The sequence below is a fragment of the Scyliorhinus torazame genome, chromosome 16 (assembly GCF_047496885.1).
Source record: "Scyliorhinus torazame isolate Kashiwa2021f chromosome 16, sScyTor2.1, whole genome shotgun sequence".
In the NCBI taxonomy this organism is placed as follows: domain Eukaryota; kingdom Metazoa; phylum Chordata; class Chondrichthyes; order Carcharhiniformes; family Scyliorhinidae; genus Scyliorhinus; species Scyliorhinus torazame.
Genome location: NC_092722.1, coordinates 199,674,359 through 199,700,428, shown reverse-complemented (window position 1 = coordinate 199,700,428; position 26,070 = coordinate 199,674,359). Strand labels below are relative to the sequence as shown.

The 26,070-nt window shown below is 52.4% G+C and overlaps 1 protein-coding gene across 1 annotated transcript; it reads right to left on the bottom strand.

Annotated features, from left to right (window-relative positions):
• Nucleotides 1–9,341: 9,341 nt before the first annotated feature.
• On the bottom strand, nt 9,342–23,036 carry LOC140393386 (uncharacterized). Its single transcript, XM_072479774.1, has 10 exons — nt 20,311–23,036; nt 18,958–19,011; nt 18,165–18,198; nt 16,936–16,997; nt 15,305–16,091; nt 14,261–14,410; nt 13,786–13,879; nt 11,209–11,330; nt 10,735–10,886; nt 9,342–9,751 (listed from the first exon to the last, which is right to left on the bottom strand). The coding sequence occupies exons 1-10, from the start codon at nt 22,997–22,999 to the stop codon at nt 9,648–9,650; spliced, it is 4,248 nt and encodes a 1,415-aa protein (XP_072335875.1). The 5' UTR covers nt 23,000–23,036; the 3' UTR covers nt 9,342–9,647.
• Between the last annotated feature and the right edge of the window lie 3,034 nt (nt 23,037–26,070).

Here is a 26,070-nt window from a genome sequence, read left to right as displayed (position 1 = left end):
GTTTCCACCTCTACAGGTTACACCCCACACAGTCTTATGACTGGACGCCCCATGAAAGGGACAGAATACTTGTTAGGTTTAGACCTGACCAGCCCTGAAGTTACGGCTCTCACCCACGAGAAAGCCGTGGAGCAAGTAGTTGCAAATGTAAAAACGGCTCAGTTAGCAGCCGCAGTTAAATTGGGCACCAAAAAGAAACAGAGCAAGGCTTGTTTCGACAAGACAGTGCTGCAACGGAGTATGATATAGGACAACAAGTGATGTTGTCTGTATATAACCCCAGCACATTCCTGTCTCCAAAATACTCGGGTCCGTAGTCCATTACGGATAAAGTAAGCCCATCGGTTTACAAAATCAAATACCCAAATGGTAAGACTGCCTGGTTTCACATAAACCAGCTAAAGGCTTATGGAGCACAGTCAAACCACGCCCACCACATTATGCTTGACGCAGCAGCCCACACCCCGCCCACAGCCAACGTAACCAGACCAACCCCCACCACGTCCAGCCCAGACACGGACTCGCCCTCGACTCCACCCCCGAAATCTACACTCCGCCCCGGAACGCCCACAGACTGCAGCAGCAGAGACAGCGACTGTGACTCTGACGACAGCCACAGCACGCCTCCCTACTATCCCCATACAACCGGACCCACACCCAGCGACTCCGACTACGATCCCAGTGATCCCTTCATGATCACTTTTCTAAACAAATCCCACCACCGACCACCGAACCACACGGACGACCCCAACTTTGTCCCCACACATCTCAACACAACTTATTGGCACCGCGAAAATTCCTACAGACTCGTCCGCAACGACGAAAGCAACCCCAACTCACACCACGCAGCCCTTTCAGCCCTAACCCACTCCAGAGTTTGGCACCCGGGAGAAGGGGACGACCTCGAGTCTGACTCCCAAACCGCCAACCCCTTGGCGACACTGTTCGCGACAGAGAACTGAGGTGTCCACATGATGTTCAAAGGAAACACTTGGGAGAAGTGTTGTCCTTCCTGATGGAACCTGCAGGATGTTTTATGTTGTTCGTCCGACAGGAGAATTTTTCTCACTGTCACACACCCATTCACCTGAAAGTTCTGAGCTCTTGCCCTCAGAGACCCACCGCGGCCACACGCTTGTTCAGCGGAACCAACTTATCTGCAGATACCTGGTCAGCAGACCAGACGCTTGTTCAGTGGAACTAGTTTGTCTGCAGACACTTCAGCTGATACTGGTTCGGGTATCAGACGCCCGATCGTAGTTGCTCTTGTGATTCGAGGATAGAATCACTATGGCAGCCCCACCACGATGACTACATTTTTGCCCGTTCTTGTCGGTTGCTCAGGCAGTGGAGAAATGGCGTGAGACCCGCCCTGCCTGGGGACCCCCCCGTTGGTCAAACACACTCGGGTAGGGGAGATACGGCATTGGTAGCCGTCCTACCCGGGGACTCCATCCAAATCTTACCCGTCGCGGCCCATACGCACCTCATTTGGCATTTTTCATTTCAAAACGTTTTTATTTGTTTCGGCGACCTTTAGGTTGCTGCCACCTGGTGTCCCAAGTGGTGTTGTTCTGCTGGACCATTTTTCTGAGGGTGGATTTTAGGGTCCGATTCATGCGCTCCACAATACCACTCGACTGTGGGTGGTTTGCTATGTGGAATTTTTGTGTGATGCCAAATATCGTGAGGACGTTCTGCATGACACGTCCCGTAAAATGGGAACTTTGGTCAAATTCAATGCTGCGGGGGAGTCCCCATCTTGTAAAGATGTGGTGGGTCAAAATCTTGGCTGTGGTTTTTGCGATGTTTCTGCGGGCTGGGAATGCTTCCACCCATTTCGTAAATGTGTCAATTACCACAAGTACATATTTATAGCCATTCCTGCAAGGGGCCAATGGTCCTATAAAATCAATCTGGAGGTTAGTCCAGGGGCCATTAACGGGTCGGGTGTGGCTGAGTTGAGCCTTTTTGGCATATCTGTCCGGATTATTCTGGGCACAGATAAGACAATTCTCGATGTAGTGATTTACATCATCCTTTAAATTCGGCCACCAACAGAGCTGTTTGAGGTGGGCTGTAGTGGGATCGATTCCCTGATGTCCATGACCGTCATGGAACAAACAAATCAATTGATTCCTGTCCTGTTCAGGAACCACATAAAGGGTGTCTTTTAACACCGTCATGTGTGGTCAGTGTATTTCTAAATCTCTCATAGGGAGCTGGATATTGTCCTTTTACAATCTCCTTGAGATTGCTGTCCTGCTTCTGGGCCTCCACTAGATCCTCGATCTTTGTCTGTGTGACCTGAACTGCGCTCACTGGTGCGCTCTCGGGGGGCGTCCAAAGGTATCCATGCCTGGAACCTGCTTTGGCCAGTGCGTCGGCTTTCACATTTCCAGGGGGGGTTGGAACGGTGGTGACTGCGGACTATGATTATCCTAAAAGTCCTGTTCTGTGCTCTCTCTAAAATATGACGGAGCAATGGGGCTGAGGGGAGGGGATTTCCATCTGCGGAAACAAATCCTCTTGCTTCCCACAGGGGCAGAAATTCCGTGAGGCTGTTACAGACATAGAGGCTGTCCGAGTATATGTCTGCTGGGCTGGAGAAGGAATCTGGGTGTTCAACTATATATGCGATGGCCGAGAGCTCTGCTGCCTGCGCGCCTAAGTGGCCTGGCAGTTCTAACGATATTTCCTCAAGGGCGCGTCCCTGCGTGTCCTCGACATAGATACCGCAACCTGTTATGCGCTTCCCATCCAAGACTGTGGAACATCCATCCACATAGATCTTTATGGGCTCACACGTGTCCGTGTGCTGGGGGCTCTGGGTTGAACAACCTATCTTTCAGGGGGGTGTTTTAGCGATAAAGGGGCCTGTGTTGTGGTGTGGAGAGATAATTTCGCATTCATGGGGGGTTCCGGGGTACTGCAAATTGTCGGCTGAATAGGTGTGTGTCTTTGTCCTTTTCACAGTGATGTCCTGTCCCTGCAAGAGAAGGGTCCATCTCGCTGCTCTAATCTGGCTTACTGTACCGTCCAGTAAATGTTGGGTGGGGGTGTGTTCGGTGAGAATTGTGATGGGGTTCAGTCCGGTAATGTACGAAAAATACTGGACTGCCCAAAATACTGTGAGCAGGTGACTCTCACAGGCTGAAAATCCCTGCTCCACAGCATCTAACAATCTGGAGGCGTAAGCAACTGGTCGTGCCGTTCCTGCAGGAGCACGGCTGAAAGGGTGCGGTCTGTGGTCGCTACCTCTATGGCGTAAGGGGAAAGCGGGTCTGGAACTTGTAGTGCGGGGGCGGCTATGAGCGCCTGTTTTAAAGAGTCCACAGCATCCGTATGCTGCGGAAGCCATTCCCAGGGGGCTCCTTTCTTTAGGAGGTCTGAGAGGGGCGCTGCCTTGCTGGCGAAACCGTCAATGTGGTTTCGGCAGTAGCCAACCAGTCCTAAAAACGACCGGAGGGCTGAAACGTTCTGAGGAAAGGGCAATTTAGCGATCGAGTCAATTCTTTTATGCTCGATCTCGCGTTTACCGTGCGTGATAATTGTTCCCAAATATATCACTTTTTCTTCCAAAATCTGGGCCTTTTTGGGGTTAACTTTACAACCGATTGAGTGTAGGAGTTCCAGGAGTTCGGGCAGAAGCTCAATGTGCTCTTCCTTGGTGTCTGTCTGCAGTAGTAGGTCGTCTACATACTGGACCAGACATTTGGGGTGACAGAATTTGGCTAAGCCATTTGCCAGCTGTCGGTGGAAAATGGAGGGGGAGTTGTGGAATCCTTGTGGCAGGCATGTCCACGTGTACTGCTACGCTCTGAAAGTGAAGGCAAATTTGTACTGGCACGCCTTTGCCAATGGAATGGACCAGAATCCATTACTGACATCCAAAACCGTAAAGAATCGGGAATTGAGTCCCTGCTTGAGCATGGTCTCGGGACTTGTTGCTACTGTGGGGGTGATTTTGTTGAGTTCCCGGTAATCGATGGTCAGTCGCCATGATCCATCGGGCTTCCTCACTGGCCAAATCGGGGCATTATTAGTGGAGGCTACTGATCTAAGTACGCCCTGCTCTAATAAGCTTTCTATTACCGTGGAGATTTCTCCCTCTGCCTCTTGGGGAAATCCATACTGTTTTGGGGGTCTAGGGTCAGGTCCTGTTATTTGTACGGAGCCAGTCATCTGTCCACAGTCGTGCTTGTGGGTCGCAAATGCTGCCCTGTTCTTTTGCAGAACTGCCCTAACCTGCTTGTTCGTGCTAAGCGTGGTCGGGTTGATCCAAAATTCGCCTACTGCGCTAATTTTATTCATGTACTCTCCTATGTTGAGCGTTGCGGGGGCTCTTGCGGATTTTGCCATCTTCCAGACACACTGGTTGACTGGATCGAATGAAAGATTATGGGAATTCATGAAATCGATTCCCAGAATGTGTTCTGCTGTGTGGGGCAGGTCAACTAAAACCATGGGGTGCTTGGTGGTTATGTTACCGATTTGAATGGGTACAGGGGCTGTGATGTGTCCCTGCTGTGAGTGGCCTGTAAAGCCGCTGAGGGTGATGGTGGCTGTAGTGGGCATCGTGTCTTTTGGGTGGAGGAATTTATTGTGGTGCGGGGCCCTCCTGTGTCCCAGAGAAATTTGATGGGCTGTACCCGAATTTATGCTGCAACTACCGGCCGTCTGGACCGATCCCAAAGGATGTCACAGACCCAACTGGGGGAGCCCGTACACCGTCAGTCTGTTCTGGTCAAGTCCGTCTGATCCGAACGGGCGCTAACACTATGAATGGGCTCTGTCTTTTTCTTACTCAGAGTGCCCGTCTGCTGGGCTCTCGGTGGCTTTCTAGGGGCATTGCATTCTCTTGTGACGTGTCCCAACTCTCCGCAGTTGTAACACTCCTGTGACTTGGGTGGGGGGCTGTTCTTTCCCTCATTCACCCATGCGGGGTTCTGGTGGGTTTTTACTCCCTGCATATCTGCGCTGGCCTGCTTTTCCTCGGGATTCTTAACTGCGGGTTTACTATGAACAGATTGCTCCCAAGCGCGGGACAATCTTTTCACTACCCACTTGTCGTTATGGGCCTCCTCTGAGGGATTATAACTCGTGCAAGCTTTCTGTCCTGTTTCTGTGGCATGGGAGATAAGGGTGCGGGTCCATTTGGCCGTGTTGTCTGGGGACAAATGGGCACGGTCTAAGTCTCCTAAGTCTGCTGCAAAGTGGATCCACAGGCGTCCAGCAAACGCTGTGGGGTGCTCGGATTTATTTTGCCTACATTTGTTGAGGCCATCTACGGGGTCACCCCGGTTATACCCGATCGCGTCTAGGATCATCCAGGATCGCGATATGCATTTCTGCAAGGGTGCCTCCTCCTACATTCTGTGGGACGGGAAGGGCTGCTGCTACTGAAGGGTCTAAACTTAAAACTCTGAGCTTTACATGCTGTCGCTCATCCGTACATGGTCGCCTGATGTTTAACTGTGGCAAAGAAATGGTGGGGGTCTGAGGTGGGGAGGAACGGTGTGATCTTATCGCACGCATCCCGTAATTGGGTCACTGTTAAGGGCGTGGAATATAGAAATTCCGTATCGTCCGATGTGGCTGTGCGGTGGGTGGTTACTGGGTTAATTGGAGCTTGAACTATCTGCTCTGTGGGGGGTTGGGCGCTTTTCTCTTTTGTGGCTTTCCCTGCGCACATGTTCCCTGAACATATCTCTGCGCTGTTTCATTCAATTCTTCCCAATCAGGGCCGTCTTCCTGATCTAATCTTTCTCCAAAGGTTTCCTGAAAACCTTTCTGAACAGAAAGCAGTGATTGCAGCTCTGCAACCTGCTTCCGGCACTTTACGTGGTCTAATGTGCTTTGTCTTTGTTCTGTGGTGGTAGCATGGAGTGCTCTTAATGCTGCCTTGAGGTCACTACATTGTTTTTGTAATGCCGCTACCTGTTTTTCCGTTTCTTCTCGTACCAGGACTGCACGTTGCGTGTCCTGATAGGCCTTTTCGTATTGCGACTGAAAGCTGCTTAAGTGCGCCAAACAAGACTGGTGAGCCCTTTTGGCGTCATCCACCTCTCCATCTTTTGCTGCCAATTTCCTTCTCAAGTCTAAATTCTCCTTTTCTACCTCGCTTACATCGACCTTACTCATCCGATGTATGCCCTCTACTTCTTTCCGGAGCGTCCTACGACCTCCTCTGTGCCTCGCAATTGTGCCAAGCAGGACACGATTGCCATCGGCTTGCGAGCTTTCCCTAAGCTCTTTTTGTGGATCTCGCTCAGGTTCTCCCACGAAGTATGTCCTATACTCCCGGGCCCTGAATCCTCGTTGTCACAGAATTCATTCCAAAGGGGCCATCCTTTCCCTTTGAGACATTTCCTGATCTCTTCCTCCCAAATGGGACATTGTCCCACTCTACTGCTGCTGGTCGCTGCCACCGCAAATTCACGTGTTCCTGCTTCGATCTGGTCTGTTGCATTCGCTGCTCCCAGTGCCGTCTACTCTACATTGGAGAGACTAAACTTTGTGGGTGACCACTTTGCAGAACACGCCGGGCCGTCCGCAAGCAGGACCCTGATCTTCCTGTTGCCATTTTAACTCACCGCCCTGTTCTCACATCCACATGTCTGCCCTTGTCCTGCTGCAATGTTCCAGTGAAGCCCAGAGCAAACTGGAGGAGCAACACCTCTTCTTCCCATTAGGCACGTTACAGCCTTCCGGACTTACCATTGAGTTCAACATACATAGATACATAGAGTGCAGAAGGAGGCCATTCGGCCCATCGAGTCTGCACCAATCCACTTAAGCCCTCACTTCCACCCTATCCCCACCTAACCTTTTTTGGACACTAAGGGCAATTTAGCACGGCCAGTCCACCTAACCTGCACATCTTTGGGCTGTGGGAGGAAACCGGAGCACCCGGAGGAAACCCACGCACACACGGGGACGACGTGCAGACTCAGCACAGACAGTGGCCCAGCGGGGAATCGAACCTGGGACCCTGGTACTGTGAAGCCACAAAGCTAGCCACGTGTGCTACTGTGCTGCCCAGCACGGAAAAAAGTAGGGCTGGAGAAATTTATGGGACTGAAAGTTAATAAATCCCTGGGACTTGATGATCTACACCCCCGAGTGTTGGGAGAGGTTGCTACAGAGATAACGGAAGCATTGGTCATCATCTTCCAAAATTCTATAGACTCCAGAACTTCAGACTGTGAACTCTCTCCTCCACCTTCACCCCATGTTTATTTCTATCAATTTATCATTTCTTCCATTGATCTTTTCCCCTCCCCCCACTCCACTCGGGCTAACTTTCTAGTTGCCCTTTGACACTTAACCTTTGTTCTGCCATTCGCACATCCTAATCTCGTTATGTGCCACTATCAGCCCCTTCTTAGCCTCAATCACCTCCATTAACATTCCTTTTCTTTCTGTCAATCTCCACAAATCACTGGCCCTCTACCCAGCTCCACTGCTCCACACTCCCCACTACAGTATTAATCTGACCCTATTTCCATTTCTCTCCAGCTTTGACAAAGTCAACCAGACTTGAAACATTAACTCTCTTCTCTCTCTCGACACTGCGATTGTCCAGAATATTCCGTTTTTGTTTCGAATCCCAGCATCCGCAGTAATTTGTTTTTATATTACAACAAAGGACGAGGTTATGACACTGTCAAAAAGGTATTAAACTTGAGGATTGGGATTATGTTGGAATTAAGCAAAGTAGGACCAAGAAACTGAATAAATACAGAGAATATAAATGAAAACTAGCAAGAAACATTAAAATGGACTGCAAAAGCTTCTACAGGTAAATAAAAAGGGTAAGATTAGCAAAGAACAATGTGGGTGCATAACAAACTGACAGGAACATTTATACTGGGGAATAAGGAAATGGCAGAGAAACAAAATAACTACTTTCTGTCTTCATGAAGGAAGATGCAAAAAAAATCTCAGAAATACAAGAGAATTTAAGGACTAGTGGGAATGAGGAATTGAAAGAAATTAGTATGTGAAAAAGGTAGCGCTGGAGAAATTAATGGGACTGAAAGTTAATAAATCCCCAGGCCTCTACATCCCAGAGTGTTGGGAGAGGTTGCTACAGAGATAATGGATACATTGGTCATCATCTTCCAAAATTTTAAGATTCTAGAACAGTTCCTGCAGACCAGAGGGTACAAAATGTAACCCCGCTATTTAAAAGAGGGAGAGAAAAAATGGGGAACTATGGACACGTTCACTTTGATCAATAGGAGGGAAATGCTGGACTCTATTCTGAAGCATGTAATAACTGGACACTTCAAAATTAATGATTTTACTGGGCAGTCAATATGGATTTATGAAAGGGAGATCATGTTTGGCAAACCTGTTGGGAGTTTTCTTTGGGATGTTTCAGGACTTGTGGGAGGAAACCGGAGCACCCGGAGGAAACCCACGCAGACACAGGGAGAACGTGCAGATTCCACACAGACAGTGACCCAAGCCGGAATCGAACTTGGGACCCTGGTGCTGTGAAGCAACAGTGCTAACCACTGTGCTACCTTCACTCCCTACTCTCTCATGAGGTGGTATACAGACCACCAAACTACACTCACCAGACTTCCAATCACATTGGTCTGGGAAAAAGAGGCAACTTCTCAAGAACAGAAGACAAGAGCTGGAGAAACAGACCAGGTTCCTGGGAGTGAACCTCTGCCTCACTGACCTGTTTGTGTGTCTCCCCCAATTCCCCCCCCCCCACCCCACCGCTCTCCCCCCTCCACACAGACCCTCCCGCGCCCCCCCCCCACAAGGCCCTCCTGCTTCCTCCCTCACCCCCCCCCCCCAGGCCCTCCTGCTTCCTCCCTCCAACCCCCAGACCCTCCCGCTCCCCCCCTTCACCCCCAGGCCCTCCTGCTTCCTCCCCCCCCCCCACCCACAGACCCTCCCGCTCCCCCCCCCCACACAGACCCTCCCGCTCCACCCCCCCCCCAAGACCCTCCCGCTCCCCCCCCCCCCAAGACCCTCCCGCTCCCCCCCCCCCCCAAGACCCTCCCGCTCCCCCCCCCCAGGCCCTCCTGCTTCCTCCCTCCACCCCCCACAGTCCCTCCCCTTCACCCCCAGGCCCTCCAACTCCCTCCGCCCCCCCCCCCCCCCCCAGGCCCTCCCGCTCCCCCCTGACCTGCCACTCCCTCCAGGCTCTCCCGCTCCCCCCTGGCCCTGCCACTCCCTCTGCCCCTCCTGCTCCCCCACCCCCCTGGCCCTCCCGCTCCCTCCATCCATCCATCCCGCCCAGGGCCTCCCGCTCCCTCCATCCCGCCCAGGCATCTTTTCCCTCAAATTATGCTTTGAAATGATGAGCAATAGCATTTAGTATTTGTGATATTTTATTAGATTTTTTAAAAGAGGATTTATTTTTCCACTCGAAGGTGTGCGGTGCTTGACACAGTTGGTCAAGGAATGCAAGTTACCACTTGCAGATCGGCAGTCACACAGTTTATATAAATTTCAATCTGATGCAGTAGCAGCATGTAAACAGGAGACACACAGTCCCCTCAGACTCTCCCTCTCCCGCACTCCTCCTCCATGTCCCTCAGACTCTCCCTCTCCCACACTCCTCCTCCATGTCCCTCAGACTCTCCCTCTCCCGCACTCCTCCTCCATTCTCGCTGCTGTCACCTCCGAAGACTCCGTTTGGCCTGTTTTAGTAAAGTGTCAAAGTCTAAAGAGTCAAACTTGCTTTTGGTTGAGTAAGAACTGAAGTTGGCTTGACTGGAATCTGAAAGAGAAAATTTCCCCAATTACTTTCTGAAATATCACAATTTGCTGTAATAGTGAGGAGCAACCCAGCATTTCCCCAGCAGGACGTTCCGCCAGGATCACTCAGCTCCTGACCTCATTACAGCCTTGGCTCAAACATGGACAAAAGAGCTGAATGCCAGAGGTGAGGTGAGAGTGGCTGCCCTCGACATCAAGGCAACATTTGATCAAGTGCGGCATCAAGGAGCCCGAGCTAAACTGGAGTCAGTGGGAATCAGGGGGAAAACTCTCCGCTGGTTGGAGTCATACCCGGCACAAAGGAAGGTGGTTGTGGTGGTTGGAGGTCAATCATCTCAGCTCCAGGACATCACTGCAGGAGTTCCTCAGGGTAGTGTCCTCGGCCCCAACCTCAGCTGCTTCACCCAATACACCACTTTCAACATTCACCCTCCAGCACAAAAGAGCAATAGCAGCCGTGTGTACCATCTACAAGATGCACTGCAGTAACTCACCAAGGCTCCTTAGACAGCACCTTCCAAACACACGACCACAGCCATCTAGAAGGACAAGAGCCCTGGGTACATCAGCACCTGGAGGTTCCCCTCCAAGTCACTCACCACCCTGACTTGGAAATATATTGTCGTTCCTTCACTGTCACAGAGTCAAAATCATGAACTCCCAACACCATATATTCTGTAGCGGTTCCAAAAAGTGGTTCTCTACCACCCTTCCCGAGGGCAATTAGGGATGGGCAATAAATGCCGGCCTAGCCAGCGACTCCCACATCCAATGAATGGAATAAGCACCTCCCCAAATACGACAAGGACCCCAATATTCACCTCCAGTACTGGGTAGTCACGTCTGTAAGGCTCCCTGGAAGAGGTGAATTGAAGCAACTCTGGGTGTCAGAGGACGTCTGGTTAGTTTTGGGGGGGGAGGGGGAGAGAAGAGGGAGTGTAAAACTGAAGGTTAATATCTCAGTTTGCATTTTCCTGAACTCACCTAGATCTGCATAATTGCTTTTGCAAAACTGCCTGCGGCCACCGAAGCACAGGTCGAAGGGCAGTTCGTCGGGCTGACGTAACGTCTGGCCATTCTCAATAGCAGCAAATGCATCACAGGTGTAACGGAACGTAACAAACCCGTAGTTATCTCTGAAAGAAATCACCTCCAGTTAGAGAAGATTCAAAAACTGATTCACAATTCATGGCCAGTTGCTAAGATTCTCACTCAGAAGCTGTTCAACCAAATTTCCACAGGACAGCAGGTAACAGTCACAATGCGCCCAGTGGGGAAAGCAGTGCAGAAACCTGACCGTCGATGCCAGAAGCTGCTTTACGGAATCAACTCAAACTGGGAGGTGCCCAGGGCATCACTAATATATTCCAAACATTTCTGCAGTTTGGTACAATATTTCAGCGTGGGCACAGCAAGTGGAACCCTCCCTGATCAACACCCAACACATTCCCCTCTTACCCTTCATTCCTGAAATAAATGTTGCAATCCTCAATTTTGCCAAACACCTCGAATCGCCTCCTCAATTCTTCACACATCATTCCATTCCGAATTTTCCCCACATAAACCACCCGGCGTTCCTCCTGTTTGGAAACAGATCCAGATGTGAATGGAAATCTTGCCCCTTGGCTCAGACTCTGTGGCACAAACATTATTTACACCTACACTCATCAATAAGGGTAAAAGGCTGTGGGATCATACTATGTGCTCAGGGGGAGAACCCAAGGTCAGGGATCAGACAAGGGAAGCAGTTGCCTGGGAGTCCCACCACCTGGAGGTTCCCCTCCCAGTCACTCACCACCCTGACTCGGAAATATATCGCCGTTCCTTCACTGTCGCTGGGTCAACATCCTGGAACCCTCCCTGACTGCAGTGGGTGTACCTACATGCCAGGGACTGCAGCGATTCAAGACGGAAACTCCATCATGTCCTGAAGGGCAACAAATGCTGGCGTAGCCAACAATGCCCACATCAGGTAAACATAGAACATAACAGCGCAGTACAGGCCCTTCGGCCCTCGATGTTGCGCCGACCTGTGAAACCACTCTGAAGCCCATCTACACTATTCCCTTATCGTCCATATGTCTATCCAATGACCATTTGAATGCCCTTAGTGTTGGCGAGTCCACTACTGTTGCAGGCAGGGCATTCCACACCCTTACTACTCTGAGTAAAGAACCTACCTCTGACATCTGTCCTATATCTATCTCGCCTCAATTTAAAGCTATGTCCCCTCGTGCTAGACATCTCCATCCGAGGAAAAAGGCTCTCACACTGTCCACCCTATCCAATCCTCTGATCATCTTGTATGCCTCAATTAAGTCACCTCTTAACCTTCTTCCCTCTAACGAAAACAGCCTCAAGTCCCTCAGCCTTTCCTCATAAGATCTTCCCTCCATACCAGGCAACATTCTGGTAAATCTCCTCTGCACCCTTTCCAATGCTTCCACATCCTTCCTATAATGCGGCGATCAGAATTGCACGCAATACTCCAAATGCGGCCGCACCAGAGCTTTGTACAGCTGCAACATGATCTCATGGCTCCGAAACTCAATCCCTCTACCAATAAAAGCTAACACACCGTACGCCTTCTTAACAACCCTCTCAACCTGGGTGGCAACTTTCAGGGATCTATGTACATGGACACCGAGATCTCTCTGCTCATCCACACTGCCAAGAATCTTACCATTAGCCCAGTTCTCAGCCTTCCTGTTATTCCTTTCAAAATGAATCACCTCACACTTTTCTGCATTAAACTCCATTTGCCACCTCTCAGCCCAGCGCTGCAGCTTATCTATATCCCTCTGTAACTTGTAACATCCTTCCGCACTGTCCACAACCCCGACTTTAGTGTCATCTGCAAATTTACTCACCCATCCTTCTACGCCCTTCTCCAGGTCATTTATAAAAATGACAAACAGCAGTGGCCCCAAAACAGATCCTTGTGGTACACCACTAGTAACTGGACTCCAGTCTGAACATTCCCCATCAACCACCACCCTTTGTCTTCTTCCAGCTAGCCAATTTCTGATCCAAACTGCTAAATCACCCTGAATCCCATGCTTCCGTATTTTCTGCAGTAGCCTACCGTGGGGAACATTATCAAACGCTTTACTGAAATCCATATACACCACATCAACTGCTTTACCCTCATCCACCTGTTTGGTCACCTTCTCAAAGAACTCAATAAGGTTTGTGAGGCACGACCTACCCTTCACAAAACCGTGTTGACTCTAATCAAATTATTCCTTACCAGATGATTATACATCCTATCTCTTATAAACCTTTCCAAGGCTTTGCCCACAACAGAAGTAAGGCTCACTGGTCTATAGTTACCAGGGGTGTCTCTACTCCCCTTCTTGAACAAGGGGACAACATTTGCTATCTTCCAGTCTTCTGGCACTATTCCTGTAGACAAAGATGACTTAAAGATCAAAGCCAAAGGCTCAGAAATCTCCTCCCTAGCTTCCCAGAGAATCCTAGGATAAATCCCATCCGGCCCAGGGGACTTATCTATTTTCACACTTTCCAGAATTGCTAACACCTCCTCCTTATGAACCTCAAGCCCTTCTAGTCTAGTAGCCTGTATCTCAGTATTCTCGACAACATTGTCTTTTTCCTGTGTGAATACTGACGAAAAATATTCATTTAGCACCTCTCCTATCTCCTTGGACTCCAAGCACAACTTCCCACTACTGTCCTTGACTGGCCCTACTCTTACCCGAGTCATTCTTTTATTCCTGACATATCTATAGAAAGCTTTAGGGTTATCCTTGATCCAACCTGCCAAAGACTTCTCATGTCCCCTCCTGGCTCTTCTTAGCTCTCTCTTTAGGTCCTTCCTTGCTAACTTGTGACTCTCGAATAAGAAAAGTCCCACAGAGCGAGGTGCCTGGCTTGGGGGGGGGGGGGGTCCGGGTTTCAGAGCAAGGGGCCTGGCTGGGGGGGGGGGGGTCTGGGTTTCAGAGCGAGGGGCTGGATTAGTGCTGGTCCAATCTGGGCAAAGCCTTTGCAGCAGTAGTGGAAGACTGTGCTTACGATAGCGAGCTCCCTCCGCCGGTTACGGGATTCGTGTCTGGAACATCGTCTTTGTGGTTCTTCAGAGTACGAATCATAAACATCTGTGAAACAGCTGGAGGAACAACAACTGTTAAAACGTACTCGGGAACAATGGAACAGGGAAACAAAGCAGCTCGGACAGAGCCCAGACCCCCACCCACCAGAGGTAGCCCATCACCCAGGGAAACCATGTCACAGCCAGGAAATAACCCCCTCCGCACACCCAGTGCAAGAATCCCCACCAGCAAATCACTCACCCACCCTGCACCCTATTCCAGACAGACATTGAACTCGTGTACTGACACCCAAACCTGGGAATAACCCCTGCCCCCCACTACCCCAGGACACCATCCCCTGCAATGCCAAACCCCCAACCCACCTGCATGCTCACCCTGGGATATACCTCCCCTGCCAACGCTCCCAAAACCCACCCCCCACAAGTGAGATTCATCACCTCATTTGAATACTGTGTCTTTGTGAGGATCGAGATCTGGATCCAGAGTCAGATCCTGAATGGGATCTGGAACACGATCTAGAACGCGAGCTGGATCTGGAATCGGATCGTGAACTGTGTCGGGAATGACGGGACCGTCTCTTGCAGTATCTGTTCCCAAACAGAAAGGGATTAATAGCCAAACATCAACACATTCCCTCGCCTCTCATTCCACTCCTGCCTGTCTCCCATAGCCCTTGATTCCCTTGTCCATGAAACCTGTTTAACTCAGCCTCGACTATATCCACTGACCCAGCCTTCACTGCTCTCTCTGGAAGTGAATTCTGAAGACTCTCTGGAAGTGAATTCTGAAGACCCTCTGAAAGCGCTAATCTTTGCAGCATTGTACATCTTTTATTTCAACTTGATACCATCCTTACTTTCTTATTAGCACCGATGGTGCATTCTCCTGTGTCTTTATTTCTCAATTGAATATATCTCTGTGAAGTGATAAAATATCTCCTGAAAAGTCTGCCACTGCTTCACGTCTCTTTATTTCCTATTTCCCCCAGTCCATTGTAACCAAGTCTTCACACCCTTGTAATTGCATTTATTTAAATGCAAGAGGCGTGTTTCAAAGCCACATTTCCCGCTCACGCTGTGCCATTCTGTCCTGTTTACATCGCTTGTTACCTGGAGGATCACCATAGGAATTCGGAGAAGTCGGCAATTCAGCCCTCGAGCCCGCTCCGTCATTCAATCAGATCCTGGCAGATCTCTTCCGGCTCTCAAATCCACCTCCCCACCTGGTGCCCAAATCCCTTAAACCCATTATTTTAAAAAATCTGAAATATCTCTATCTCCCTCTTGAAACCATTTAATGACTCAGATTCCACCGCACTATGGGGCAGCGAGTTCCACAAATTCTCCACCCTCTGCAAGTAGTTCCTCCTCACCTCAGTTCTAAACCTACCGCCTCTCAACCAATATCCGTGACCTCTCGTTCTAAATTCCCCACAAGGAGGAACAGCTTGTTCAAGCGAAGAGCTTTCATTTAAATCTTACCGTCTCCTCTTCCTTACAGGGGAGTGGGATCTGGACCGGGATGTAGAGCTGGAGGAGCTGGAATATCGCTGCCGTCTGTAGCGTGGGGAGGTCCGAGTCCTTGAACAATGATGGGGAGAATCGAAGGGTTTGTCCCCCTCGGCCTCCCCATTCCTACAGGGAGATAGAGTCACACGACCGCCTCCATTCAGCTTCAGGGCAGTGTCACATCCAACATTCATTCTGTCCACTGCCTGTGAACAGCTCCTACCAGGTTCCACACTTGCTGTTCCGGTAGGAAGTGTGTTGGAGGACACCCCATCTTCCCACAGTGTTTCCTGTAAATCGGATATGCTCTCATCGCTGCCAGGATCAGACACTTGCTGCTGTTCAGCTGTGAGGACCCGGTGAGTGGGGCTCCAGAGCTGACCATTCCACCAGGTAATGGGTTTAATAGTAATACTTGCTTGGCGCTTAACGTTCCAGCGGCAGGCAACATCTGGGTGGGCCATGACTGGCTGACAGATGTGCGATGATGGCTGGCTGCTAACTCTGGGTAAACAATATGCATGGTCCCCAAAGCCGAGGGAGGCAGTGAGCGGTGTCTCGGGAGGCAGCAGGCTCTCGTTACTCAAACATTTTGACCGGTTGTTTTGAGTCAGAGGTTTTGGTTCAATGAGCTTCACGGTCCTGATTGGAGAGCCTGACAAAGGTTCAGCTGTTCCCTGTAACCTCCGCTTGCCGAGAAATCCCACTGCAGCGACTGAGGTCCAAATCTGCTGAGGTGGCGTTGCTGGAGGCGTCAAACCTGCCAAGAGACAGATTGTCATCAAAAGAGTCAATCCGATAAACCGACTCTTACTCCAGCAAACTAGTGACAACATCACCCGGCAGATACCCCACTCACACCCCCATACCCGCCCCAACCCAGCATACACCCCACTTACACCCCCCTACCCACCCCCCCAACCCAGCATACACCCCACTCACACCCCCATACCCGCCCCAACCCAGCATACACCCCACTTACACCCCCCTACCCACCCCCCCAACCCAGCATACACCCCACTCACACCCCCATACCCGCCCCCCCAACCCAGCATACACCCCACTCACACCCCCATACCCGCCCCCCCAACCCAGCATACACCCCACTCACACCCCCTACCCACCCCAACCCAGCATACACCCCACTCACACCCCCATACCCGCCCCCCAACCCAGCATACACCCCACTCACACCCTTACCCATACCCGCCCCCAACCCAGCATACACCCCACTCGCACCCTTCCCATTACCCACCCCCCATCCCGGCATACACTCCACCCACACCCTTCCCCATAACACCCCCAACCCGGCATACACCCAAATCACTCACACCCTTCCCCATAACACCCACTGCGCCACCTCCCCCCACCGAACCCAGCACGGCCCCCCACCCCGGCATACACCCCAATCAATCACACCCTTCCCCAATACCCACCCACAGCGCCACCTCCCCAAACCTGCCCCCCCAACCCAGCCACCATCTCCCCAACCCAGCCACCCCCTCCCCACCTCCCCAACCCAACCCTCCCAGCCACCCCCAGCCAGCCCACCCAGCCACCCCACCGTTGCCCCATTTCCCCGCTGGGGTGGTTTGGGACCTTACCCGCAGTACTCGCCAATTCCGTTCCAAAGATGTAGTCGAATAGTTTCCTGTCCTCCTCCGACCTGAAAACACAACATGATTCAGAGAATTGTCAGCAGAGAATAGCATCACCCCCCCCCCCCACATAGTCTGGGATGCGCATCCTCTCCTCCTTCAAACACAGGTACACTGGTCCCCTTCCTAAACCCCCACACAGTCAAATGTGGGAGACGAGGGAAGTCAAGGACAGCATAAAAGCAAAAGAAAAAGCTTACAAAGTGGCGAGCATTAGTGGGAGGCCAGGGGGCGGGAAGCAGAGGACAACTAAAAAAGCAATATGGAGGAGAAGATGAAATAGGAGTGCAAACTAGTTGGTAACATAGAGGATAGGAAGAATTTTTTCAATATATAAAAGGTGAGAGAGAGGCAAAAATAGACATTGGACCACTGGATCGAGTGGACGTGGAGAGGATGTTTCCACTTGTTGGAAAACTAGAACCAGAGGGCACAATCTCAGACTGAAGGGACGATCCTTTAAAACAGAGATGAGGGGGAATTTTTTCAGCCAGAGGGTGGTGAATCTGTGGAACTCTTTGCCGCAGAAGGCTGTGGAGGCCAAATCACTGAGTGTCTTTAAGACAGAGATAGATAGGTTCTTGATTAATAAGGGGATCAGGGATTATGGGGAGAAGGCAGGAGAATGGGGATGGGAAATATCAGCCATGATTGAATGGCGGAGCAGACTCGATGGGCCGAGTGGCCTAATTCTGCCCCTATGTCTTACACATCCTCCCAACATCTCTTCTTGCACTCAGGCTGCGGAGACACCAGGACAAACATGGCACAGCCCCCTCCCCCCCACAGGACTGAAAGTGGAGGGAGGGCAGCACAGTAGCACAGTGGTTAGCACTGTTGCTTCACAGCTCTAGGGTCCCAGGTTCGATTCTAGGCTTGGGTCACTGTCTGTGTGGAGTCTGCACGTTCTCCCCGTGTGTGCGTGGATTTCCTCCGGGTGCTCCGGTTTCCTTCCACAGTCCAAAGATGTGCAGGTTAGGTGGATTGGTCATGATAAATTGCCCTTAGTGTCCAAAAAGGTTAGGAGGGTTTTATGGAATGGGCGGAGACGTGGGCCTTGGGTAGGGTGCTCTTTCCAAGAGCCGGTGCAGACTCGATGGGCTGAATGGTCTCCTTCTGCACTGTAAATTCTATGATTCTATGACAGGCTGATGCTTCTCGGGGTCTGCACTCACCCATTGCTGTTTCCAGGGCGAAGCTTCTCGCTCACTGCAAAGGGAGGGAAAAATATCAGGAACACCAACCAACCAGCTGCCGACTCCACGCACAACCCCCAGTCACCACTCATAGCCCCGCCCCCTGCCTGCCCACCGGCCCACCCACCCACCCACCGCCTGCCCGCGACCCTACCCACCCCCAACCCACTGTCCACCCATGGCCCCACGTACTGTCCACCCGCCCGCTGCCCCACTGTCCACCCGCGCGCAGCCCTACCCACTGTCATCCGCCCGCTGCCACCCACCCACTGCCACCCGCCCGCTGCCCCACCCACTGTCCACCCGCCCGCTGCCCCACCCACTGCCACCCGCCCGCTGTCCCACCCACTGTCCACCCGTGGCCCCACCTACTGTCCACCTGCGCGCAGCCCTACCCACTGTCACCCGCCCGCTGCCACCCGCCCGCTGCCCCACCCACTGCCACCCGCCTGCTGCCCCACCCACTGCTACCCACCCGCTGTCCACCCGCCCGCTGCCCCACCCACTGTCCACCCGCCCGCTGCCCCACCCACTGTCCACCCGTGGCCCCACCTACTGTCCACCCGCGCGCAGCCCTACCCACTGTCACCCGCCCGCTGCCCCACCCACTGCCACCCGCCCGCTGCCCCACCCACTGTCCACCCGCCCGCTGCCCCACCCACTGCCCACCCGCCCGCTGCCCCACGCACTGTCCACCCGCCACACCACTCACTGCTCGCCTCTGCCCCATGCATGATCTACCACCCCCCATCCCCTTAGAAACTCTCCTCACCCGCGGTGACTTCAAACTTTTCCAACAAACTCATCAGATCGGCCGCCTCAATACCTGCAGGAGTGGGGGAGAGAAACAGTAAGTGACCACTGCCACCTCAACCTATATCGCTGCCCCTGCCCACCCACTGCCCCCCCCGGCTCACCCACTGCCCCCCCGGCTCACCCACTGCCCCCCCCGGCTCACCCACTGCCCCCCCGGCTCACCCACTGCCCCCCCCCGGCTCACCCACTGCCCAACGAGCAGCACAAAATCCCACAAAACCAAGCAACTGGAAACTTCAGGTTACCGGGTACCAACAGGGCAGGAGACCGGGGTCCTGGGTGAGCGTCCGGCCGCGCCGCCCCAGCGTCAGGCCGCACCACCCCCCCCCGCCCCCGCGTCCGGCCGCCCGCCCCAGCGTCAGGCCGCACCACCCCCCCCGCCCCAGCGTCAGGCCGCGCCGCCCTACCCAGCGTCCGGCCGCGCCGCCCCAGCGTCAGGCCACCCCGCCCACCCCAGCGTCAGGCCGCACCACCCCCCCCCGCCCCAGCGTCAGGCCACCCCGCCCACCCCAGCGTCCGGCCGCGCCACCCACCCCAGCGTCCGGCCGCCCCCCCAAGTGCCAGGCCGCCCCGCCCCGCCCACCCCAGCGCTCCCACCAGCAGTTCCTGCACGGAATTCCTTCTCGGATTTCAAACATCAGCTGGAATTCCCAATCCTGAGCCTGGCGAGAGCTGGCAGTGTCAGCGTGTTACCAGAATCAACATAAATTGTGTGTAATTAGTGTAAACTGTGTGTAATTAGCAAATTGAGACAGGGCCTTGGCAAAGGGACAGGCCTTGGCAATACTCTGCTGGAGCAGAGACGCCACGTTGAGTTACACTGTGGGCTGAGAGATTAAACATATTAATGGACTGTTCTTCACAGACTACACGGAGCTGGATGTGCAGATCTGTTACCACCAAACCTCATGTTTTATCGACAGCCTGGAGATTTCAGTTATTGATCAGACCAACATTTGCTGATCCGAGGTAGCGCAATCTAACTGTCCTTAATGTCCCGGGACAGGGGATCTGCTTCAGGTCAAATACCCCTGATAAAAATGTGACTACACAGTGGGCCCAGCTGTAATGCGGGAAGTTGACTGTGGTGGTCCTCATGTTAAGGATAAGCTTTTACAGAGGCACAGCCTGGCAAAGGGGCATTGCCAAAGCCTACAGCCCAGGGCCAAGATAGAAGGCGCACCGCAGATATTCACAGACATGGACAGAACCGAAGACAGGCACTGGTCACAGCTGATTGGGATACGCCCTCCTCAGACATTTGCAAACTCCATACCCACCCTCAAACTCTCAGCCGCTATTTACACACCTTTGAGGATGTCTTCTGCAGTCCTCTCCTCCACGGAGCTCCGTGCGCCCGGATCAATCTCATCCTGCACCACGGTTGCTCTGGATAATTGAAGCAGCTGCTCTGATGCACATTTGACGGGCAGGGTCTGCACTGTGGACGTTTGGTCAGCTTCAGCCTGCAACAAGTCAGTCTGTTGATTTGGAATCTGCTCCTCTTTGACAGCACTGCACATCCCGACTGCGGTGGCTGCAGGAATTGTGATGGGGCATTCGGGATCTCCCTGGATCAGAGGTGGGCTGGGGGCTGCTGTAGGCTGCACAAACGGTGTGTGGGCTGGCTGAGATTGTTCGGATAGGATCCGGGTCTCGGCTGTGGAAGTCAGCTCCCCCTGGAGCATTGCACAAATTGCCACTTCCTGCTTTGTGCTTGGCTGAATGCGGCACAGTTGTGCTTGGGTGACACAGTGCGATGGGACCAGGATGGGGGCAGGAGGGATTGGCCATTGGCTGGGCGCGGCTGGTATTTGAGGTGGGGCCAGGGTCTGGATAGGCTGGGGTAAAATGGGAGGGGAGAGGGTTCTGGTGGGAGGAGCCAAAGGCTTCCCATGATGCCCCTGGCTCTGTGGGTTGAGCATGTGCCCAGTGGGTTGCAGGGGCAGAACGCTGAGCTCCCCGTGGACAATGGACTGAATGGGGACAATGGGCCAAGCGTTCCGTGGCTTTGCGAGTGCAGAGGGGACTCGGTCTGGTTTCCGCTGCTGGTGCCGCAGTCGATACTGCTGGAGGCTGATTGGTCGCAGTTTGTGTTCATTGTTGGTGGTTTCGCTGACCACGGGAGACAGTCCAGCACAAACAGGAAATGGCGACGTGGGAGCCGGATCGGCCGTCGGGAACGTCGTGGCCGGATCGGCCGTCGGGGCCGGACCGGTAGTCGGGTCCAATGGAGCTGGATCGGCCGTCGGGAACGTCGTGGCCAGATCGGCCGTCGGGAACGGCGGAGACGGATCGGCCGTCGGGAACGGCGGAGACGGATCGGCCGTCGGGAACGGCGGAGACGGATCGGCCGTCGGGGCCGGATCAGCCATTGGGGATCTCGGGACCAGATTGGCGGCCCGGGATGTCAGGGCCGGATCGGTCATCGGGGCCGGATCGGTCGTCGGGAACGTCGTGGCCGGACTGGCCGTCAGGACCGGATCGGTCGTCGGGAACGTCGGGGCCGGATCGGTCATCGGGGCCGGATCGGCCATTGGGGATCTCGGGACTGGATCGGTCGTCGGGAACGTCGGGGCCGGATCGGTCGTCGGGAACCTCGGGGCCAGATCGGTCATCGGGGACGTCGGGGCCGGATCGGCCATTGGGGATCTCGGGACCGGATTGGCGGCCCGGGATGTCAGGGCCGGATCGGTCATCTGGGACGTCGTGGCCGGACTGGCTGCCCGGGATCTCGGGGCCGGATCAGCAATCGGGAACGTCAGGGCCGGATCGGTCATCGGGGACGTCGTGGCCGGACTGGCCGTCAGGGCCGGATCGGCCGTCGGGGCCGGATCGGCCATTGGGGATCTCGGGGCCGGATCAGCAATCGGGAACGGCAGGGCCGGATCGGCCATCGGGAACGTCGTGGCCAGAATATTGCCGGGTGATTCCTCACGGCCTGTGGCCGGTTTTGCAGGAATGTCTGCAGACCACAGGTGGGGTTCCATTGACCATCCCTCGGCATTGGCAAAGCTGCAGTCTCTTCCTGCAGCCCGGATCTCCGGTGACGGCAGCTTCTTTGGACCCCGTCCTGCAGCCCTCTGCCTCCTGGCTGCTGCTCTGCCTCGGATTTGCATTCTCTGCTCACCCAGTTCCACCTCTTCCATCTGATCGGCTAAAAGTGTGAATTCTTGTAGAGTAAGAGCCGCTGGCTCCTGTTTGCCACCTGCTTGCGGCGACGGAGCCTCACGGGAGGCTCTCCTCTTGTCAGCTGCTCTCTGAAGTCGTGTCTGGAGGCCGCAATGTGCACCTGGTCTTTCACTAATGTCCCGCGGGGCTCCGCTGACCAGCGTCTCTGCACGCTTTGCAGTTTTCCGTGGCCGTCCTCTCCTCCTCAAGGTGACGGGAGGGTCCCCCTGATGCACCAATGGGCCAAGGAAGGCCTCCTCCGGCTTGGAGGCTTGTGGCAGGTTCTCTGGGTCAGAGACCTTGGTCATCACGGACTCTTCACCAGCAACTAGCACCTTGCCATTCACACCTATCGCTTCCATCCGATATTCACCATCCTCACCCAGCACCATGGGCAGCTGCAGATCGTCGTCCTGGATCACCTGAACTTCAATCACACTCCCTGCCGAGTCTGTGTCTGTCCCCAGGCATAAGACACCACTGGCATCACAATAAGGCTGAATATACTTGACCAGGTCAGAGAGTGAAAAATGCTCTACATCGTAACCACACGGCAAATTTGGCCCAATGACAAACGCTATATTGCTCTCCAATCCAGCGGGGTCGAGCGGTTCAGCTGGATGCAAGCCCAGCATTTCACTGCCGGACTCTGACACACTCTGACTGTGACTGAGCACATCCTCTTCCTCCTCTTCACCATCACTACACTGTTTAGAAATCCCCTCGGTTCTGGTTGCCAGCTTCTCTGATCGCCCAAGGGTACTCGGGCCCCTGACAGCAGCTGAAATCAAGTGCCCAATAGGTTCCTTCCCCGAATCCGGAGGCATGGCATACGAATGGCACTCAACCTATAAGGGAACGGCAGAGTGTCAGACAGTTTCTGTGAGGAGCAGCTGCATACATGAGCACAAAAAGATGCGAGAGAGAGAATGTGCAAGACAGGTCCACACGAGAGTCACTGACCAAATTGGAATATGTGCAAATGATGAAACTGGAAATGTACAATGAATCAGATGCTCAAATACAGAAATGACAGAGTTGGTGCTTATGAATGTCATCAGAAAGGCTAACATCCCATTAACCTTTATCTCAAGGTTCGGGAACCTTGGATGACGAGTGATATTGTAGGCCTCATCAAAAAGAAAAAGGAGGCATTTGTCAGGGCTAAAAGGCTGGGAACAGACGAAGCCTGCGTGGAATATAAGGAAAGTAGGAAGGAACTTAAGCAAGGAGTCAGGAGGGCTAGAAGGGGTCACGAAAAGTCATTGGCAAATAGGGTTAAGGAAAATCCCAAGGCTTTTTACACGTACATAAAAAGCAAAAGGGTAGCCAGGGAAAGGATTGGCCCACTGAAGGATAGGCAAGGGAATCTATGTGTGGAGCCAGAGGAAATGGGCGAGGTACTAAATGAATACTTTGCATCAGTATTCACCAAAGAGAAGGAATTGGTAGATGTTGAGTCTGGAGAAGGGGGTGTAGATAGCCTGGGTCACATTGAGATCCAAAAAGAAGAGGTGTTGGGTGTCTTAAAAAATATTAAGGTAGATAAGTCCCCAGGGCCTGATGGGATCTACCCCAGAATACTGAAGGAGGCTGGAGAGGAAATTGCTGAGGCCTTGACGGAAATCTTTGGATCCTCGCTGTCTTCGGGGGATGTCCCGGAGGACTGGAGAATAGCCAATGTTGTTCCTCTGTTTAAGAAGGGTAGCAAGGATAATCCCGGGAACTACAGGCCGGTGAGCCTTACTTCAGTGGTAGGGAAATTACTGGAGAGAATTCTTCGAGACAGGATCTACTCCCATTTGGAAGCAAATGGACGTATCAGTGAGAGGCAGCACGGTTTTGTGAAGGGGAGGTCATGTCTCACTAACTTGATAAGAGTTTTTCGAGGAGGTCACTAAGATGATTGATGCAGGTAGGGCAGTGGATGTTGTCTATATGGACTTCAGTAAGGCCTTTGACTAAGTCCCTCATGGTAGACTAGTACAAAAGGTGAAGTCACACGGGATCAGGGGTGAGCTGGCAAGGTGGATACAGAACTGGCTAGGCCATAGAAGGCAGAGAGTAGCAATGGAAGGATGCTTTTCTAATTGGAGGGCTGTGACCAGTGGTGTTCCACAGGGATCAGTGCTGGGGCCTTTGCTCTTTGTAGTATATATAAATGATTTGGAGGAAAATGTAACTGGTCTGATTAGTAAGTTTGCAGACGACACAAAGGTTGGTGGAATTTCGGATAGCGATGAGGACTGTCGGAGGATACAGCAGGATTTAGATTGTTTGGAGACTTGGGCGGAGAGATGGCAGATGGAGTTTAATCCGGACAAATGTGAGGTAATGCATTTTGGAAGGTCTAATGCAGGTAGGGAATATACGGTGAATGGTAGAACCCTCAAGAGTATTGAAAGTCAAAGAGATCTAGGAGTACAGGTCCACAGGTCACTGAAAGGGGCAACACAGGTGGAGAAGGTAGTCAAGAAGGCATACGGCATGCTTGCCTTCATTGGCCGGGGCATTGAGTATAAGAATTGGCAAGTCATGTTGCAGCTGTATAGAACCTTAGTTAGGCCACACTTGGAGTATAGTGTTCAATTCTGGTCGCCACACTACCAGAAGGATGTGGAGGCTTTGGAGAGGGTGCAGAAGAGATTTACCAGAATGTTGCCTGGTATGGAGGGCATTAGCTATGAGGAGCGGTTGAATAAACTCGGTTTGTTCTCACTGGAACGAAAGAGGTTGAGGGGAGACCTGATAGAGGTATACAAAATTATGAGGGGCATAGACAGAGTGGATAGTCAGAGGCTTTTCCCCAGGGTAGAGGGGTCAATTACTAGGGGGCATAGGTTTAAGGCGAGAGGGGCAAGGTTTAGAGTAGATGTACGAGGCAGGTTTTTTACGCAGAGGGTATTGGGTGCCCGGAACTCGCTACCGGAGGAGGTGGCGGGAGCAGGGACGATAGTGACATTTAAGGGGCATCTTGACAAATACATGAATCGGATGGGAATAGAGGGATACGGACCCAGGAAGTGTAGAAGATAGTAGTTTAGTCGGGCAGCATGGTCGGCACGGGCTTGGAGGGCCTGTTCCTGTGCTGTACATTTCTTTGTTCTTTGTTCAAGGGGGTTGGAAGCATTGGAATGGTCGAGGAGATTTGCCAGAATGCTATCAAGGTTTACATTATAGTTTTGTTTGCAGAAATATGTTTGTATTCCCTTCACTTTAGAAGGTTGAGTGGTGATCAAATTAGATGTTTAAAATGATTTGAGGATTCAATGGGTGGGATACAGGAAAACTATCACTGACAAGGAATCCAAAATAATATGAATATGAGCCAAGAATCCAAATTGCAGAAACCCTTTTACACACAAAGGTGTGGGAAAATCTGCAACATTCTTTCCCCCAAAACAGTGTGGATGTCAGCAATCAATTGGAGCGTTCCAGGCGGAGATGAATAAAGCTTGCTCTGATAAAAGTTAAGGTTAGCGATATTCACCATTGAAAGGTTGATTAGAGAGCAGACAGACATGTCCCTGTGAAAATGAGGGATAGAAATGGCAAGATTAGGGAACCATGGATGACGGGTGGAATTGTGAGACTAGCTAAGATGAAAAAGGAAGGATACATAAGATCTAGGCAACTTAAATCTGATGAAGCTTTGGAGGAATATCGGGAAAGTAGGACAAATCTCAAACGCGCAATAAAGAGGGCTAAAAGGGGTCATGAAATATCTTTGGCTAACAGGGTTAAGGAAAATCCCAAAGCCTTTTATTCGTATATAAGGAGCAAGAGGGTAACTAGAGAGAGGATTGGCCCACTCAAAGACAAAAGAGGGAATTTATGCGTGGAGTCAGAGGAAATGGGTGAGATTCTTAATGAGTACTTTGCATCGGTATTCACCAAG